The following is a 19648-nucleotide window of genomic DNA, read 5'->3' as shown; positions in this document are numbered from 1 at the left end:
AACTTCTCAATACTACTACTCTTTCATTTTTACACTTCTTTAATCATCAGAACAAAATTTAATGTCTCAGGCCCTGGGGGAGCTGGGGACTTCCCAACAGCTGAACAGCTTCTGTTGTAAACAGCTGTCTGAGTCCAGACATATCAAGGACAACTTCTCCATCTCTGGCAGGATCAAACTAAGTTCATGTTCCCAAGCCCAGACCAATTCCTGTCCTATTTGATGGAAACTCCCTTGCTCAACCGGTTATGCTTAAGTGAACAATGTATTCCGCTCCCAAGTCTGATTGATCAGTATCGGCTTCATTACAATAAATTTTTTATCATCTACATTGACCTGGTGTTTGAGTTATGATAGATTTATGGCTTTTTGCTGTTGTTGATAATACATACAGTGTTCTGCCTGACTTATATGCCTGCAGGCCAGAAGAGGGCACCAGATCTTATTCTAGAGGCATATGAACTACCATGTGGTTCTGCGAATCAAACCCAGGACCTCTGGAAGAGTAGCCAGTACTCTGACCTCTGAGCCATCTTTCCAACCTAGATTTATGTTGGATTTAAGCAGACCCCATAACAGCTTTGACTACAGCCCATCACACAAACTGCAAATGACCTGACAGAAGAACAGGCCAGGAAGTCAGGCCAAGGGGGAACACAAGAAAGGACAGAGCAGTCAGGGGCTCCGGGAACAGGGCTTGGGAACCAATGAAATGTAAGAAGGGAAGAGATCCTGAGAGATCTGGCGTAGCCACTGTAAGGCTGTACCCAAGACAGGGGAATAGTAAATGGGTTTGATTCTAAAGAACAGAAGGAACCCTCAGGTCAGAGAAGTCCTCAAGCTGGGTCCCTGATAAGAAAATATACTAAGCCCCCAGAGTCCCAGGGTAGCGCTTAGAGCATGACAGCCAATGTCTTGTTCTTTGGCATTTTATTTCAAAATTGCAGCAAGGACGAGGGGGTGGGGGGACACGAAGAGCACCGGGGATCCGGCCCAAGAACGGAGACAGAGAAGAAACCAAGGTTCTCCCTTGAACAACAGGACCCGGAACAGCTGAACCCCCAGACTCAAAATTTGAGGTGGGGTCCAAATTGCGTGGGTTCCGCCCTTAAGGCTTTGGAGTGCAACGTCCACATGAGGGTGCCAAAGATCCAGCATCTGGGCAGACCTTTCCCTATTGCACTTCTCTTGAGTCTCTGGGAGGCGAGGACGCTGGGCTGAACGCGGCAAGTCAGCGGATCCAACCAGGGAGGGCACAGCCCATAAAGTCACACCGTAAGCATCCAATCATGGGCACTGGCTCCATACTGCCGGACAACGAAGTTGCATCAATGAGACAGCTGCGCTACAACTCCCAGTAGGCCCTGGAGCATTGCAAGCTGACTGCTCGCAGAGCTATGCCCCGGTGCCTTATGGGAAGTGTAGTCCTTGACCCGGAGACCCACCAACAATTCCGAGGGACCATCAAGGTAGGGAGTTGCAAAGCCTTGAAGGCTCTTGGGAAAGGCATTTTCATCTCAGATGTGTTGTGCTAGGTGCCATCATGAGGCCCGGATACCCAGTCACCTTAGATCCAGCTCACTGGGAAATGAGCCCAGAGGTTCTCTAGAGGTTCTCTGATGCATTCACAAGAATTTGGGAATGCACCAGAGGTTTGTGAGAGGAATCCTTCAAGGCCAGGGAGGGGCAAGGGAAAAAGTGTTGCCATGCCAAAGGGACAGCCTAGAACCCTAGAGAGTCATGGGAGGCCCATTTTTCTGTGGCCAGCTTCACAGAGTCTCATGAAAAAGGGGGTTCCGTCTTTAGGATCCGAAGCCTCAGAGACTCATGCAAGCCCTACAGGCACAGAAAGTCCCCGTGCTTCTGACCACAGGTATTCAGAGGAGAAGCCATTAATCAGAGTTGTTGCTCAGAAAGGTCATGAGCTCACCTGAATAGCCTTCAACTCCTTCTGGAAGCGCAGGATGAGCTCTGGCCCGTTCTCCATGGTCGGAATGTGGAGTTGCTGAGGAAAGCGGGCTGTGAGGATGGGGCACGCCCCCTCTTTCTCTCCCACCTACCCTGGCAGCTCTGTCTCACCTTGCCTTCATACAGGATTTGGTGCACCGGGCAGACTTGACAAGCAGTGCCTGAGCCGAAGACTTCTCGCACCCGACCCTCCTCCAGCGCCCGCTTCAATTCCTTCATAGTGATCTTGCGTTCTACCACCCGGAACTCACCCTGCATAACAAGGGCGCAGAAACACTCCAGTACCCGACTCCTGCCCTGCTGCAGACCACCATCACTCCCTCCCTAAGGCTGCTGGGAAAGACAGAGGCCCAGGGATGAGAGATAGACCCAGAGAAAAGAGGGCTTGGCAGTGGGCCAGGCGTCCACCACTCTGCCACAGTTCAACACATTCTGGTCCAAAGATTCAGATGCCACACAGGCCCTACCCAAGTCCTGGCCAGATCCAGCAGGCTTTGTCGAACCACTCCAGGCAGGATGATGCCACTCAGTGGGGGGGTTGCCAGCTCCAGTACTAAGTCAGGATGACAGATGGGCGTCACTGCTTCCCACCCTTACATGATCTCCCCTTTCTTTTAGAAGCCACCTGCCCAGGATTCCAAGACGTCGTGACCCCGAAGGAATTAGGCAGGACTTCATACAGGGTGTGGGTTGGGACATGTGTAGGCTCACCTCCGTCTTCATGAGTCCAGTAGACAAAGATGTTCATGGTGCCCACCTCCGTGAGCTGGTGGTCCGGCCCATACAGCCAGAGAACCTGCTCGCAGCTTTTTTTCTGGGCTTCCTGTTGCACGGCCACAGTGGGTCCATAATTCCTGGAGGGCAGCCTGGTCACACTGGGCAAAGAATTCCCCATACTCCCCACAACAGGAGGAGTCTCCTCCCCCAACTCACAGTCCAGTGGCCCTCTAAACCTGCAGGACAGACTTCTTAACCTAAAAGTTGGGGTCAAGGTTGGGGCCCCGTTTGCTCTCGGCTGCCTTTCCTGCCTCCAGCTCCTCCTTTCTTCAACGCCTGATATTAATAAAGATCACAGTCGTGGTGACACCATACAGCATCACTGCTCTGCTCGACTTTCCTTTTTTTATTTTAGTTTTCAAGACAGAGTTTCTCTGTGTGGCCCTGGCTGTCCTGGAACTCACTCTGTAGCCCAGTCTGCCCCTGCCTCTGCATTGCTGAGATTAAAGACTTATGTTGGGCCTGGAGAGATGGCTCAGCAGTTAAGAGCACTAACTGTTCTTCCAGAGTTCAACTCCCAGCAACCACACAAGTGGCTCACAATCATCTGTAATGGGATGCCCTCTTCTGGTGTGTCTGAAAACAGCTACAGTGTACTCATACATAAAACAGATAAATCTTGAAAAGGGGGTGGGGATGGCATGTTACCACACCCAACTGGTAACCGTTTTGTTTTTGAGGCAGACTCTCTGGTAAGAGGTTGCCCTCAACATCACCATGCAGCTGAAGCTGGTTTTGAATCCCTGGCCCTCTGTCCCCTTCCTCCCAAGTGCTAGGATAACAGCTGTGCACTCCTACAGTGGCTCTCACTGTAGTGGTTTTAGCCTGCAGTGTGTTAGCCACACCAGACTTTTCTTACTCATACAAGGCTCTCAGTGTCCTAGGCTGGGATCCTAGCCCACGTTCTGAGCCTTGTGCAAAAACTGTTCTTGTTTTTCTTCCTGTGCCAAGCATGGTCAGAAAGTATCTGCCACATTTTTCTTTTTCTTTGGGTAATGGGGTTTGAACTCAGGATCTCCATATACTGGGTAAATATTCTTATCACCAAGCTCCACCCTAACCCCTCTTTGGAGATTCTAGGCAGGGGTTTGACCAAGAAGCCACTCCCAAAGTCCCTCACTGGAGAATTCTAGGCATAAGCTCTACTGCTGATCCACAGGCCGCAGCCTCCTTCCTTCCTTCCTTCCTTCCTTCCTTCCTTCCTTCCTTTCTTCCTTTCAAGATTTAGTTATTTATTTTATTACAGAGATTACCCATTACAGATGGTTCTGAGCCACCATGTGGTTGCTGGAAATTGAACTCAGGACCTCTGGAAGAGCAGTCAGTGCTCTTAACCACTGAGCCATCTCTCCAGGCCCACCCCACAGCTTTCTCTGTAGCTTTCCTGCCTCACTCTACTGCAGAGCTATAACTATATGACACACATGGCTGGATGCCACCATGCCTGGCTTCTCTTACTACCTTTGTAGCCAAGAAACCACAGGTGAAATTTCACCTCTTCAATGAAGGTTTCACAAGACCCTGTGATTGAGATTGCAGATCTGGACACTAGGGTGCCCACCAGCCTCACTGCCCTCAGGGGGTATGGCTGTCTTGGCCTCATCCCCAGAAGATCTCACAGATGTGTTCTGAGATGACCTGAATAGCCTTCCTGTGTGTCCACACTTCTTTGTTCCAACATCCCAGGAGACTTGGCCACCTCCTCAACAAGATATTGTGTCAGGGCCTTTGGCAACACAGAATGCTGGGAAGTCCATAGGGTCAGAATAGAGACTGGGGCTCGAGTCATGTTGGGGGAGCTATGCATGGAGACAGTGCAGTACAGATGACCTGGGAAGACCTAAGGCTCATCTTATTTCTAGAGGCTTCCAGGAGGCTCAGTTTTGGTCTTCCTACTGACCCACCCATCTCTGAGCTCATTTGTTCAAATGAAAGGTACCTCAGAGTCCTTTCACCTTTAGCATCAGGCACCAGGGATGACAAAGGACACAAAGAAAGCCCAGACCCCAACTGCAGAGCCAGTGACAATAGTTTTCCATCCCAGAACCCAGGCCCAGCCCCAACCAAGAAGCACAAGAAGCACTATGGCTCGGCCTCTCACAGCATCTCCGGCTCCAGGGCATAACTCCCTGGGCATGTGGGAAGTTACTTACGCCCCCAACTTGCAGTAACCAACTCCACCTATCCAGGCTCTGACGAATGTGGGGTCCGCCAGGAGAGAGACAGGTTTCATGAAGTCTCCAGGGAAGTAGGAGCCCACAGGACACAGAATGACGAACAGGAGGGCTTGTGTGACCATACCAACACCCAGCGAGGACTATGATGGGCAGAGGGGCAGCATCAGACCAAGGAGTTCTCACTTCATCTTCCTCCTCCCTTAGACCCAGAGCTACAGGCCCAGCCTCCTCCCTCAGAACTCAGAGTCCAGGCTCAGCCTGTGTGTTTCCCAAACAGAGATGCGCATGTCCCAAGCTCCCACGGCAGTGCCTACCTCGTTCCCGATCAGCACGGGCCGCACATAGAGGCTCGTTCCACTGCCATCGGGAACCCAATCTTTGTCTACTTCAATGAGCTGGCGGATGCACTCCAACAGCTCCTGCTTGTCAAAGTCCTGGGTGGATTCCATAGGAGTCAGGGGTCCAGATTCTCTCTACCACCCTCTACCCTCTCTCCTAGGACAGACTGGCCACTTACTGGAAGGCAGAGTCGCCTTGCAGAACGTAGCATCCTGTCCATGTTGAGCCAGGGCCGGAAGAGTCGTACCTGCTGGTCTCGGCCTTTGTATGCTTTCAAGCCTTCAAAGACCTGCAAGGACAGGAAGGGGAGGGGTGCTCAAGAATGAGCCCCATAGCATCGAGATAGCAAGAGACACATCGCTGCACATGGAGACAGAGAAGGGCAAAGTGATGGAGGGAGAGACATGGAGATGCCAGAAAGCACAGGACAAAGCAGGCATGTAAGGCAAGCCTCTTATCTCAACTCCTCAGGGGACAAAGGGAGATCACGAGCAGTTAAGGCCAGCTCGAGGGACGCCTGGTCTATAGGGAGAGATCCAGTCTCAAAAACACCCCATGCAAGGGGGAAAAAAGGGTTCACTTAATATACAAAGTTCTACTACATAGTTTTAAAAATATATCCTAGGGAGCTAACAGATGGCCTAGTGGTTAAGAGCACTGACTGCTCTTCCAAAGGACCCAAGTTCAATTCCCAGTACTTACATGGTGACTCACAATCATCTATAACTTGTAACTCCAGCTCCAAGGGAACTGATGCCCTGCTCTACAGGAACTGCTTGCACAGTGGCACACACACACACACACACACACACATATATATGCAACACACACACATATATATATGCACACACACACACTGTATATACAAACACTCATACACATACATTTAAAACACAATCTTTTAAAACAAATTGCAGGTTGGTAGAAGTCACAGCCTGAGAGACAGTTTACAGAAAAGGAAATATCAATGGGACTTTTTTTTTTTTTAACAGTTCTTTGGGACTTTTTTTTTTTTTTTTGGTTTGGTTTTTCGAGACAGGATTTCTCTGTGTAGCACTGGCTGTCCTGGAACTCACTCTGTAGACCAGGCTAGCCTCGAACTCTCGAACTCAGAAATCCGCCTGCCTCTGCCTCCTGAGTGCTGGGATTAAAGGCGTGTGCCACCACCACCCGGCTCTTTGGGACTTTCATACATATGAGCATCAATGGGTTAGATGCATGTTACAGGGCCAACATCATTTACTTTATTCAAAATATTATTTTTAAGATTTATTTTCTTGTTCGAGGCCAGCCTGGTCTACAGAGTGAGTTCCAGGACAGCCAGGGCTACACAGAGAAATCCTGTCTCGAAAAAAACAAACAAACAAAAAGATTTATTTTCTTTTTAATTTTGCATATGAGTGTGTGTCTGTGTATGGGTATATGCATATAATTGTAGTGCTTATGAGACCAGAGACATCTGATCCCCTGGAGTTGAAGTTACAAGTTGGAAACTGCTTGATATGGGTGCTGTGAACTGAACCCAAGTCCTCTGCAAGAGCAATACATGTTCTTAACTACAGGGCCCCAACATCATTTGTAATTGAGGGGGTGCAAATTAAAATGAAGTTGAGGATTGGGAGGAGATGGTCGTTAGTAAAGTGCTTGCTGTCCAGTCCTGGGGACCTGAGCTTAGTCCCCCAGAAGCCACAGTCAAAACTCAAACAAACAACAATAACAAAGCAAGATGAAGAGCAATTGAGAAAGACACCCCACTAGCTGTCACCCTCTGCCCATACACACACACACACACACACACACACTAACACACACAGATAATTTTTTTTAATGGTAGCCCTGGTTGTGCTGGAACTCGATTTGTAGACAAGGCTGGCCTCAAACTCACAGAGATCTGCCTGCCTCTGCCTCCTGAGAGCTGGGGTTAAAGGTGTGCATCACACCCACCACTTTGAGAACTTTAAAAAACTCTATGGCTCTTTGGCAAGGCTTCTTTCTGAAAACAGGCTTGGGCAATGAGTGTGGGAACTGATACAAGTTCTAAAGAGAACACTGTAGCAATGCTGTTCAAAATAGCATGCTTGCCCTTTGACTCACTAGCGTAGAAATTGGGCAGAGAGATACACTTGCATGCAGAAGAAAAGATAAGAGGACTGTTCTTCATTACAACATTTTTTTTTCTATCTCAGGCTGAAAGGAACCCAAATGGCCAACAATAGGTGACTACCTAACGAACAGTACTGACTGTGGGAGTGATGTTTTGTACACTGTGTAATGTGTAATGTCTCTCTCTGTCCTTCCTTGTCTGCCTAAGGCACCTTCTGATTGGCCTAAATAAAATCCCTAAGACCTATAGTAAAAGGCAGAATAGTAAGGTGGGACTTCCAGAGAGAAAGAGAGAGAGAGACAGGAGACAAGACTCTGGGAAGGAGAGAGACTCCTGCTGCTGTTTTTGGACCAGCCGTTCTAGTGCCTGTAACTTTCCTTTTGTCACAGGCCATTGCTCTACTCAAACACGTTTGTCAGTTTGCATTTTAGTGGTAGGGCAGCTGGTGACCCATCAGCAGTAGCTCCCAAACGTAAAGTTTAAGAATCAGCCTCTGCTGTATCCTGCTTATGGACAGCCTGGACTGTCCCTGTCTTCAGTAACATTTTTTTTTCTTTATTAGGAATTTCTCCTCTTCTTTGTGTCTAACACTGGAGAAATGCTAATCTGTGCTTCCCAATGCTGCAGCAGATCCCTTCCCCATAGATTTATGACATTAGCCACACGTGACTTTAATTTTCCTATCTACCTTATGGTTCTAAGCATCCAATCCATTTTAGGCCTCGTTTTACCCGAGGCGATGTCCCAGTTTTTAGGAGTTGTGTACCCTTTGACGTGGCCAGGCTGGATTCCAGGAATCTTGTGAAATTATTGTTACATCTGTTCGTGTATCTACTAAGCCTTCAATCTCAATTCCACCTAACTGTAATTATAACTTTGAGTTCTTATCACTTAGAGTAGTTTGCCAAAATATCTGACTTTTGGCATCTTTAGAATCTCTTGTTTTCTCCATAAGAGCTACTCTATCTCTCTGCTAAATGGTAAGTTTTGAACAGCTGTTTGTCCTAGCAGGCTTTGAGTTTTCTAGTTTTGTTGAGAACAGTCTTTCCGTGGTGGACAGGAACTAAACGGCTCATGCCGCTTGTGTCCAGCCTGAAGACTGACAGTGCCCCAGCACACAGCTCTACTAATGAAACAGTTTTGTTTGCATATTAGAAGATAAAGCATATTATAGTTACACTACACGGTCCTACAGGACACGGAGTTGTAGTAGAAAGATCTATTCGTACTTTAAAAGAGATGCTGAGCCGGGTGGTGGTGGCACACGCCTTTAATCCCAGCACTTGGGAGGCAGAGGCAGGTGGATTTCTGAGTTCGAGGACAGCCTGGTCTACAGAGTGAGTTCCAGGACAGCCAGGGCTACACAGAGAAACCCTGTCTCGAAAAACCAAGGAAAAAAAAAACAAAAACAAAAACTGAATAAACAGAAAGGGGTAACAACGACCCCCAAAAATAGATAACATGAAGCTTGATGAACATTTTTAAATGATGATGAACAAAAAACAGCAGCAGCTGAGAGACATTGGGTTACAGGGGGAAAAAACCTGCTGAAATAGACCAGCCTATTTACTTTAGGGATGTCTTAACTTCAGAATGTAAGGCAGGAAATGTGTTGCATTGGGAAGAGGTTTTGTCTGTGTTTCAGAAGGAGAAGAAAAGCTATGGATTCCTTCAAAATTAATAAAGTTAGATTTGATTAGGGGAAACCTCCTGAAAATCTTGGCTATACACATGAAGAAAGAAACCAAAAGGAACATACAATAGGTAGAATATACACTGACGCCTCTCCATGGGAACAGCTCTGAGACTGGCTGAGACATGAATGTCTTAAAGCAGCCTGTCATCTAAGCATAAATCTTATTTCCCCAGGACTAATCATGCCACCCTTTCAAGTGGCATGGATGGAGATTTATAGTGCAGCTTGGTTTTACAGTTCAGACTTGTAAAGCTTGATATCTTTTGATACCTTTCACCTGCTCAAACACAGAACCGAGAGTCACCTGTAATTGACGTGTGGACACTGCACATTCCATACACGTGTTAATGCAGAAATGTCTATTACCTCTTTTAGGTCATTTTTGGTCTTTCTGTGGGTGATGGATGTTTGTTGCTGTGTAAGGTGGGTTGGTTACATGTTGCTAATGATCTTGGTCGTGGAGAAAACAAAGTAGAGAGGGGCCTCTTTCTCGTTTCTTTCCTCTGTCCTCCTGTCTCTCTTATCTAATGTCAGGGAGAAAAGAAGGAAGGGAGAGGAGATGAAAAGAACCGAGGGGAATATAAGAAAAATAGGATTAAAAAAGGTAGATTATTGAATCTAATTTTAGACTAAAAAATATTAATAAGCCAAATATTTTACATTTGGCATGGGTTTTGTATATTCATACAAAATTAGGGTTATATTTTGCTACAATATACTGTATACTATATTTCAATTCTTGATTTAGGTATTGTACCTACACAACTCATTTTAAAACATAATGTAAAGTTCTAGTCCTTAAAAGCTACTATTACAAACTGTTTAGGATAAACAAAAAATGTAAACTGGGGGCTGGAGACATAGCTCATCAGCTAAGAACACTGGCTGCTCCTGCAAAGATCCTGAGTTCAATTCCCAGCAACTACATGGTGGCTCACAACCATCTGTAATGACGTCCAATGCAGTCTTCTGGTGTGTCTGAAGACAGCTACAGTGTACTCATATACATAAAATAAAGAATTCTTTTTTAAAAATGTAAGTTGGCAGTCAGTCAAACTTATGATCATGTTAGGTACTGGTTTAGTTCATTACAGAAATAAGCTTTATTTAGCCTCTTATAGATGTTTCCAAAATTACTTTCATACTTTTTTTTTAAAGATTTAAAGCATTCTGCCTGCATGTATGTCTGCAGGCCAGAAGAGGGCACCAACCTCATTACAGATGGTTGTGAGCCACCATGTGGTTGCTGGGAATTGAACTCAGGACCTCTAGAAGAGCAGACAGTGCTCTTAACCACTGAGTCATTCCTCCAGCCTGTTTCCAAAATTAAACAGAGAGTAAATAGCTAGAAACGAGCAATGTTTTGCCTACTCAGATATACTTTAGATAGGTAGATGCTCTTTAAAAACCTCAGCGACCTACAGAATATGGCATTTAAAGATGTTTTATGCTGAGCAGTGGTGGCGCATGCCTTTAATCCCAGCACTTGGGAGGCAGAGGCAGGTGGATGGATTTCTGAGTTCAAGGCCAGCCTGGTCTACAGAGTGAGTTCCAGGACAGCAAGGGCTATACAGAGAAACCCTGTTCTTGTTTGTAAAACAACAACAACAACAAAAAAGATGTTTTATTAACACATGGCTTTTCATGACACTGAGACATGTTTGCCCCTGACAGCACCTCATTCTACTTTTAAGAAGATGGTGGGCATCGAAGAACCTCTATATGGAGTTTGCTTCTATGCGGCAAAGTTGCCACCAGACAAAGGACTGTCCTTGCCTCAACGGCTGATTGCATGCTGTCCAAACTGTGGACAAGCAAGACGCTGGGAAGTCAACTGCCAAACTTTGCCGAGACGAGGTAGGCCAGTCCTTCATAATTTCTGCTTCACAGAAAAGTCTGTCACATACTGGGCCAGGGTGAAGATAATGCTCCAATGACACAGTGACATCTTGAGTGACTGTCCAGGTATCCAGCAACCTCTGTCACTTCTATAGTTTTGTAAGCTGCTTGCTCTACACTTCCTGTTTACTCAGGTAATATTTATCCATCTTAGGTTTCTGATGAGCTTGAAGACTAGATAGTTATAGTCTCACAATTAAGCTTAAGTTGTTTAAGATTTAGGAAAATAATTTAAGGTCTAAGAAGATATTTTTAGGTTGATAAATGCAAGTTTTGATAGAAAGTGAATTAGGTACAGAACTTTGGACTCATCAGGATAGGATAGATAGTATAGTACTTTCTTCAAGTTCACCAAATGCATATGGACTGTGAGTGTAATTTTTACCTGATAGTTTTCACAATTGCTCTTACTGTATATAGCTTATTGATGTTAGAGAAAGAGCCTTTTATTGGACTAAAATGGGGAGATGCTAGAGTGATGATTTTTGTACACTGTGTAAAGATGTGTCTCTTGTCCTTCCTTGCCTGCCTAAGGCACCTTCTGATTGGTTAAAATAAAAAGGTGAATAGCAAAAGGAAGAATAGGAAGGTGGGACTTCCGGAAAAGGAAAGCACTCTGGGAAAGAGAAAGATTTCTCTGGGAAAGAGATTTTCCACCCAAGTCAGAGGAAGCCAGACAGATAAAACTGAAGAGATGTAACTAAACAGCTATGTGACAAACAGAACAGTATACACATGTTAATTTAAGAGCTAGTTGGGAAGCAAACCTAAGCATTGTAAATATAACCCTCTGTGTCATTATTTGGGAGCTAGGGTGGGCATAGAAGTCTTCATGGTTACAACCGTCGGATGGAAATCTGTGCTGCAGCAGTGAAGATGACAAGACTCCTTAATGATTCTCACAGGAAAATCAAGATTGCTAGACCCTAAGACTCCAGCTTAGGATCTCATTCCAGAGTCCTGGCTAGCCTCAAAACTGTGAATCCTCCTGCCTCAACCTCCTGAGTGCTGTAATTACACCACCTCCCACAGAGCTGGAGAGGGCTCTTACTATATCCAGGCTGGTCCTGTCCCTGTTCAGACCTTCTGACCTTCTCATCTCTGCGGCCCTGTTGACATCCTAAGCCTCCTCCGCTACACTAAGACCTCATAGGTCTGCTGACCTAGCTCTCCTACCTGCATAAGCTGTTCCTTCTACATTTTTATCTTTGCTGGGAGAACCTCACTTTCTTTCAGAGCACAGAGTTCCGACAAAGTGCCATCTGCTCATCTCAGGAACTGACTGTCACCTCATCTGTGTCCCAGAACACAGGTGATCTCAGGAAAAGATGACAGAGGAACAAACAGGCAAAGCACCCAGAGAGCTGAACTCAGTCAGGTGAAAGCAGAGCGGACGCAGGCACACAGCAGGGTGGAGAGAGGAGCAGCCAGTCCCACCTGCAGAGAGTAGTGCAGACCCGAGCAGGCTGGGTGTAGTGTGAGGTTCTGAAAGGGCTGGATCCTTGGAGGGCCCCAGCCTGCCTTGCTGTCCCACTCCACCATCAGCATGTGGTCCGTGAATGTCTTTCCAAACAGCAGTGGCTGGCTAGGGGCTGGCTTCTTCTGTGGCTCTTTGGTCATCTGAATCTGGAGGTCTGCAGCCTGAGAGAAAACAAAACAAAACAAAAACAAGAAAAAACCAGCACCTCAGGAGCTGGAGTCATCAACCTGAGAGATTACAACTTCCGTGGAGCCTCAGCTTCAGACCCACAGAAAAGGAGCAGGCACCCAAGAAACACAGTGTTAGCTTTTCACAGCACCCAACAGTTAGATGACCTCTGAGAGATGCATACATGCAAGTGAGTCCTGTTCTCCCTCAGACACAGGGGCACAGACCCCAGCCTTCCTCCCCTAGACCCAGGGTCCTCCTTTTACCTTGAAATTGAAGGACACACATCTTCTGGACCCACACAGAAGCCAGGGAACAGGCAGAAGCTTTCGGGTCCAGACCTAGGGTGGAGAGAGAAATCAACATGACCAAGGTAAGAGCCAAAAAGAACAGAGGTCCTGGCACCTGTCTGCCACCTCTTGCTTGGGAGGTCCCTACAGTCAGCTCTGTCACAATCTCAGTGCATTCTAGACAGCCTGTGCTCTGCCCAAGTCCCGACCAGGGTGCCTATCCCTAGAAAAACTAAAGTCAGCTCCAGCCCCTCCACCATCCACCATGCAGGGCAAAGTCGACAGAGGCGTGCCTCCTACTAGAGAACTTTGGCCACAGCTTGTAGACAGCTTAGACGGGACAACGACCAGAGACAGTGAGCAGGTAAGTGAACACTCCTGGATCGGGGGTGGGGGGCAAAACCTGATGAGAGTTAGAAAAGAATAGGTCCTGTTTATCCCAGAATTCAGCAGCCCAGACCTCAGACCCCGGGAACCAGGCTCCTTGACCTCCTCCCTCAGACTCAGGAGTAATGACCCGTGTACTTCTCTATCAAACCCAGAGCTGCAGACTCCAGCCCTCCTCCTTCCGACCCAGTGGTCCTTAACCTTCCTCCCTTAGACCCAACACTACAAGACTCCAGCGCCCTTCCTTCAGACAGAGGCGTTCTAATGCTTACTCCTTAGGAATATCGGTTAGCTGGCTGCAACTGCTACAGCCAGCCCAGCCACACAGCTGGAATACCCTCACACCGGGCAGCGACTGCTGTGCCCTTTACTGTCAGCAGCTGAAGGGCAACCATGTGCTAGCCATTGAAAATGCTCACGGTACACATCCCTGCTGACATTCCCCGAGGTCAGCATGGAATTCAGGGCTGGTTGTGTACACAAGGGTGGCCACTTCCTGATATTTGGGTGTCATGCTTTTCTCTGCAGACCATGGAGAGGCAGTTGAGTCCTAAGTTTGAGGAAGACAGGATAACAGCCTGTTCCCGCTGGGAGAGCTGATCGTGGCCAGTGAAATGGGAGAGTCTTGCAGAGGTCACTGATCAATGGGTGAGTCTCGAATGTCATATGGATAAGTCTGCACCAGGACACAGGTTTTCTTCCTTCCTTCCTTCTTTAGAGGGGAGAGGGCTTAAGGCAGGGTCTTACTAAGTTGCCCACTGACCGCAAACACACTCTATAGTCCAGTGTGTGAAGTAAGAATCTTCCTGTCTTAGATTCTGCACCAGACAGGATGACAGCCATGTGTGCCACCATACCTGGTTCAGATAAGATCTTTCTGTGTGTGTGTGTGTGTGTGTGTGTGTGTGTGTGTGCGCACGCGCATACCATGTGAAAGTGTATATGTGGATTTGTGCACGTGTCTGTGAAGGTCAAACTCAGACATCATTCTTCGGGTGACTTTCACTCTGTTTTCTGTTTGTTCATTTTGAGACAGGGTCTTACTATGTAGCCCTGGCTGTACTGGAACTCACTGTGTAGACAAAGCTGGTGGCCTTGATCTCAGAGATCCTCCTGTCTCTGCCTCCCTAGTTCTGAGATTAAAGGCATGTGACCATGGCCCTAGCCCATCCTGTCTTGAGGCAAGGAGTCTGACTGAGTCCTGGAGCCTGCCAGTTTGGTTCAGCTTTCTACAATCTCCAGCTCACCAACAATGGTATTTAAGGGTGAGTCACAATGAGTGGTGGTGGCGCACACCTTTAGTCCCAGCTCTCAGGAGGCAGAGGCAGAGGAATCTCTGAATCTGAGCCCAGCCTAGTCTACAGGGTGAGTTCCAGGACAGCCAGGAGTACACAGAGAAACCTAGTCTTAAAAAACAAAACAACAAACAGACATGACAGAGTGAGTCACCGTGTGGGTTTCAGGGATCAGACTCAGGCCTCCAGGCTTGTCTGGCAAGCACCTCACCAACTATGTCCACATCTTCCAGCTCTCAGATGTGGTCTGAATGGTGTGGCACCCAAGGGCTGCTGGGGCGATCTCAGATCCTCATTGTCTCTGTGTGGTGACAGCTTGCCTAACACTGCCACCCTGCGTCAGACACTCACAGTGTGGGGATAAAACAACCGCCCTGGGTAGGGCAGCCAGCATGGAGGCAGGAGAGCAGAGGGAACCAAAAATACTCTTTTTTTCTTTTTAGTAGAGTAAACCAGAAAAGCTGAACAATACAGAAAAGAGATACTAAGGTGATGGAGAACAAAAGACGGAGCTGGGGTTGTAGTCGGCTGCAGAGTGCTTGCCTGGCCCGCAGGACTCCCTGGGTTTATTTCTTGCCCAGCAGCACACAAACCCTGTAATCCCAGCACTTGGGAGACAAGGGAAGAAAGATCCGGACTCTAATGCATCCTTGACTATGTAGCAAGTTTAAGGCCAGTGTGGCCTATATAAGACCCTGTCATAGATGATGATGAATGCGGAATGAGGGATCCGAGGGTGGTGGCACACACTTTTAATCCTAGCACTCAGAAGGCAGGAGCATGCAGATCTCTGAGTTCAAGGCCACCCTGGTCTACAATGTGAGACCCTATCTCATAAAAGAAAGAAAGAAAGAAAGAAAGAAAGAAAGAAAGAAAGAAAGAAAGAAAGAAAGAAAAGAAAAAAAGAACCAGAGGCTGAGAGATGTCAAGAGAGTTATGAATATAAAGAGAGGACCTAGCCGTGCAGTGGTGGCGCACGCCTTTAATCCCAGCACTTAGGAGGCAGAGACAGGTGGATTTCTGAGTTTGAGGCCAGTCTGGTATACAGAGTGAGTTCCAGGACAGCCTGGGCTACACAGAGAAACCCTGTCTCGAAAAACCAAAAGAGAGAGAGAGAGAGAGAGAGAGAGAGGGAGAGAGAGAACCACTGAGATGACTTATTGGGTAAGAGTAGCTGTCAGCAAGCCTGAGGGTCTGAGTCTGATACTCAGGACCCACATACAATAAATAAAAATGTTATGGGGCAAGGGGCAGGGGTGGGTAATACTAGGGGACGGGGAGAGAAAAGCAGAGAATCAAAGAAACTCTCAATCGTCACAGAACTTGGGAGGTTGAAGCAGGAGGATTTCAAGTTCAAGCCCAGCCTGAGCTAAAGAGATCCAGGGGAAGGGAAGGAGAAAAACATCACACAGCCTTGAGGCACAGAGAAGGCATCCTGCCAAGGTCCAGAGTCTGAACTGGCACAAAACTTTGGTGACCTCGGAAGTGCTACCTTTGTCTTCCTGGAGCAATTCTCTAAGGCCAACAATCTTCTCTTGGCTCAAAGAACACCCCTCCCCCATCCCATAGGATAGGAATTAAGCCTAAAGAAAGAGGCTAGATAGTAGAAGGGCTTCAGGAAGGACGTATGAAAGGATGGAAGCAGAATTCAGAGATTAAAGGGGAGTGTGCTGTCTGAGGGGTTTGGCTGGGTTCCTTTCACATCCCAGCACCCCTGAACTGAAACACAGTACCCATCAAAGATCAGGGTGGTCCTGTCAAAGCTGCACTCTCACATCAAAGGTAAGCACAGTAATTATCATAGTGAGGTCTTGTCATGTCTCTGATAACTGTCCCTATACCATGCTATCTCATTAAATTCCAGGGCTGCTCCTCAAGTAGCCCCAGGCTGTCCTCTTCATAGGACAGACTCTCCATCAGATTTGTAGAAGTCCAAAGCTCTGAAACAGTCACCTCAGGATCGCCTCTTACAGAGCAATGTGGTGTCCTAACACAGCCCAGGGTTGTTTCCTGCCCCATCCCAAAAACAGATTCCCCTCTCCAGCCTAGGATTGTCCTTGGCAAGTCAAAGAGCTGTTTCTTTCAAACTCAAGAAGTTTCCCAATGTCTAGGCTAGACCTTGCAAGATAGTCCTTGCCAAACCCCAGCCAGCAGGTTTCTTTATACCCCAGAATTTCACTGTGTGAGCACTCACCACTAGGTACTCATAGCTCTGAGCAGGCTCGTGTTCAGAGTGTCTCCATTACAGGGTAAAACTGTCTTCCTCAGAACCCAGATCTGTCCCATTAGAATAGGAGATTGGTCCAGTATGGCATAGCTGAACCCATCTAAGACCACCACACTGTCAGAGCCTAGATCCTTGTCCCTGTCATATTCCAAGACCGTCTGCATAGGACATTTCTGTCTGTCACTAAGAACTGTGAGACTTAAGAGGTTTGTTCAGGAATTCACCAGCCTGGAGTAAGAACGTGTGATAATCAGGTGCAAGCTAACAGCGAACGCTTTTTCCCAAGGTTATGACCAGCTGTATGCACACTTATTTATCGTGTTCTCTTAAGATCACAGACTCTCAAGCTCGGCAGTGGTGGCCCAGGACTTTAATTCCAGGACTCAGAAGGCAGAGGCAGGCAGAGTTGAGGCTAACCTGGTCTACAGAGCAACAGGAGAGCTGAGGGTATGCAGAGAAACCCTGCCTCGAAGAGACAAACAAACAAACAAAAAGAACATATATTGTCCAGAACTCTGCTGCTTGACACCATCGGTAAGCACTGACTGAAGTACTTGTCTGGAGGATCTTTATCATTTGGGCAGACAGAAGCTTGGCTGGGATTACAAACCCAGATACAGAGAGCCTCAGACACCCCACACGTCGATATGTGCTTTTTGTTCCAAGAAATAGGATCTTGGGTCCGATTCCCACCCAAGTCCCTGTGCCAAGTCATACACTAAGTCCCAGAGGTCCTGGGCCCCTTGTCTAAAGGAACCCAAGAGCGACTGGTCCTTCAAACATGCATGCTGCAAGCCCCAGGCACAACTTCCCCGCATCCACTCCACCCTGTACTTCTCCCATTACAGCACTCGTCCAGGGCTCCCCACTTCCGACCTCCCGGTTCAGACACCTCTCGCACCCCACTCGTGTCTACCCATTGTACCGCCCGTTAAAGCCCCGAACTCCTTTCCAAGGGGCCCATCCGCCTCTGTTTGGGCAGCGGAACTCGAGGCACAGAGGAATGACGCCAAGCCGGAAAGGCCGCACGGCAGTGATCCACCCGGAAGTGAGCCCCCCATCAGGTTCCCCAGGGCCCCGGCGCCGGTCGGCCACGTACCCACCTGCCCAAGTATGGCTGCAGCCATGATCCCGTGCGGCCAGTGACTGTGCCCGCCTGGGGCGCGGCCTGGTGAAAGGCATTCCGGCCCCGCCCTGCTCACGCCCCCTCCCGCAGATGGCTGCTGTCTGCAAGCCTCACTTCTGCCAGGCCGTTCTTAGTGATAGGACCTCAGGGACCCAGGCTCTGCTGTGAAGAACATGCGCTGGAACAGTCCAGAACTATCGTACACTCTCTCTTCTTGTCTCCACCCTGCCATCCTCTACCGCACCCGCACTCACGCCCAGTTAGGCATTTACCTTGGCTTTTGTTTTGCATTTGAGTGCTTGGGGACCGAACCTAGGACCTCATGCATGTTTGGGAAGCGTTCTAACCACTGAGAACAGACGCAGACCTTTAATATTACTGGGTATGGTGGCACACGTCTTAATCGCAGCGTTTGGGAGGCAGAAGTGGAGGATTTCTGTGAGTTCAAAGCCATTCTGATCTACCTAATTAGTTCCAGGGCAGCCTGGGCTATCTGGTAAGACCCTGTCTCAAAACAAAAGGAGGTTGGAAAGAGGGCTCAACAGCTAAAAATACTGGGCTGCTCTTCTAGAGGACTAGGCTCGGCTCCTAGCACCCACATAGCTGCCTGTAACTCCAGTTCCAAGGGATCCTGCGCCCTCTTCTGAATTCCACAGGCACTAGGCACGCACATGATACACTTACATACATGCAAGCAGTACACAGACACAAAAACTTTTTACACTTTTCTTTCTCTTATTTATTTATTTAGAGACAGAGTTTATCTGCGTAGCCCTGGTTGTCCTGGAACCAGCTCTGTAAACCAGGCTGTCCTCAAACAAAGACTCTCCTGCCTCTGCCTCCCAAGCTGGAATTATAGGTGTGCCACTATTGCTTGCTATAAAAAGGTTTTCTAAAAATAAAGCAACAACAACACATCTTCACAGGAACTGTCAGCGGTGGCAAAGTGGCCAAAGCAAGGGTCAGACAGCGTTGATAAAAAGGAATTGCTCACTGTAAATGCCAGTGGGTTAGAGAAAGTGTACTTCAAGCCGGGCCTGAGGTACCTGCTTGTGATCCTAGCACCCTGAAAGCTGAGGCAGGAGGTTTGCTGCAAATATAAAAGCATGCTCTAAGTAAGAAACCTAGACTCTTGTCTCAAATAAATGAGACAAAAAGAATAGGACTTTGCAGAAAGAGGGTGATGGGTAGGCGATAAGACGCCTCATTCAGCACAAGGAGACAACAAGGTCACTGTAATTCTGAGACAAGCGCTCCTGTGTGTGTGGGGGGGGGGGGGTCAAGGGCCCATGGATCCCTGTGCCTCCTTCAAGTTTCCTAAGACAGTGAAGCTCAAAACAATTTCATACATCAGTTTATTACAGGACTTCACATCAGCCTGCGGCTTAGGGGCGTGAACCACACCGTTCATCCATAGCGCTCCATCTTTAAGGCTTCAGAGGTTCAGAGGTGGTTAGACAATTGGTGCCAGAAATCATTTAAAAACACACACATGCTGGGCGGTAGTGGCGCACGCCTTTAATCCCAGCACCTGGGAGGCAGAGGCAGGCGGATTTCTGAGTTCGAGGCCAGCCTGGTCTACAGAGTGAGTTCCAGGACAGCCAGGGCTACACAGAGAAACCCTGTCTCGAAAAACAAAACAAACCAAAAACAAAGACAAAAACAAACAGAGAGAGAGAGAGAGAGAGAGAGAGAGAGAGAGAGAGAGAGAGAGA

The 19648-nt window shown here is 47.8% G+C and overlaps 1 protein-coding gene and 1 long non-coding RNA gene across 3 annotated transcripts; one reads left to right on the top strand and one right to left on the bottom strand.

Annotated features, from left to right (window-relative positions):
• Positions 1-913: 913 nt before the first annotated feature.
• Bcat2 (branched chain amino acid transaminase 2) lies at positions 914-18154 on the bottom strand. Of its 2 annotated transcripts, none has more exons than XM_028788813.1 (11): positions 17911-18154; positions 12875-12949; positions 12398-12601; positions 5440-5550; positions 5237-5356; positions 4899-5062; positions 2680-2822; positions 2436-2521; positions 2080-2220; positions 1931-2005; positions 914-1307 (listed from the first exon to the last, which is right to left on the bottom strand). In XM_028788813.1, exons 1-11 carry the CDS (start codon positions 17932-17934, stop codon positions 1269-1271), a joined length of 1182 nt encoding a protein of 393 aa, XP_028644646.1. In that variant the 5' UTR covers positions 17935-18154; the 3' UTR covers positions 914-1268. The 2 variants fall into 2 exon arrangements, with proteins under 2 accessions (XP_028644646.1, XP_028644647.1); XM_028788814.1 differs by lacking the exon at positions 17911-18154 and adding an exon at positions 17733-17795.
• LOC114639972 lies at positions 13221-18850 on the top strand. Its single transcript, XR_003714091.1, has 4 exons — positions 13221-13262; positions 13814-13933; positions 17139-17341; positions 17656-18850. It is a non-coding gene; the product is annotated as an uncharacterized LOC114639972 (long non-coding RNA).
• Positions 18851-19648: the final 798 nt, after the last annotated feature.

Source organism: Grammomys surdaster, unplaced genomic scaffold, assembly GCF_004785775.1.
Source record: "Grammomys surdaster isolate TR1022 unplaced genomic scaffold, NIH_TR_1.0 125769, whole genome shotgun sequence".
NCBI lineage: Eukaryota > Metazoa > Chordata > Mammalia > Rodentia > Muridae > Grammomys > Grammomys surdaster.
Note: the sequence above shows the minus strand (reverse complement) of the source record. Positions and strands in the feature narration are given on the sequence as shown.

Excerpts from the sequence above, each read along its gene's own strand:
- Bcat2 (XM_028788813.1), bottom strand. The coding sequence starts at position 17,934 with ATGGCTGCAGCCATACTTGGGCAG. Across the intron at positions 12,950-17,910 it reads CTGCAGCCATACTTGGGCAG|GTCTGGACCCGAAAGCTTCT; the intron begins GTGGGTACGTGG and ends TCTCCACCCTAG. Across the intron at positions 5,551-12,397 it reads GTCTGCACTACTCTCTGCAG|GTCTTTGAAGGCTTGAAAGC; the intron begins GTGGGACTGGCT and ends CTGTCCTTGCAG.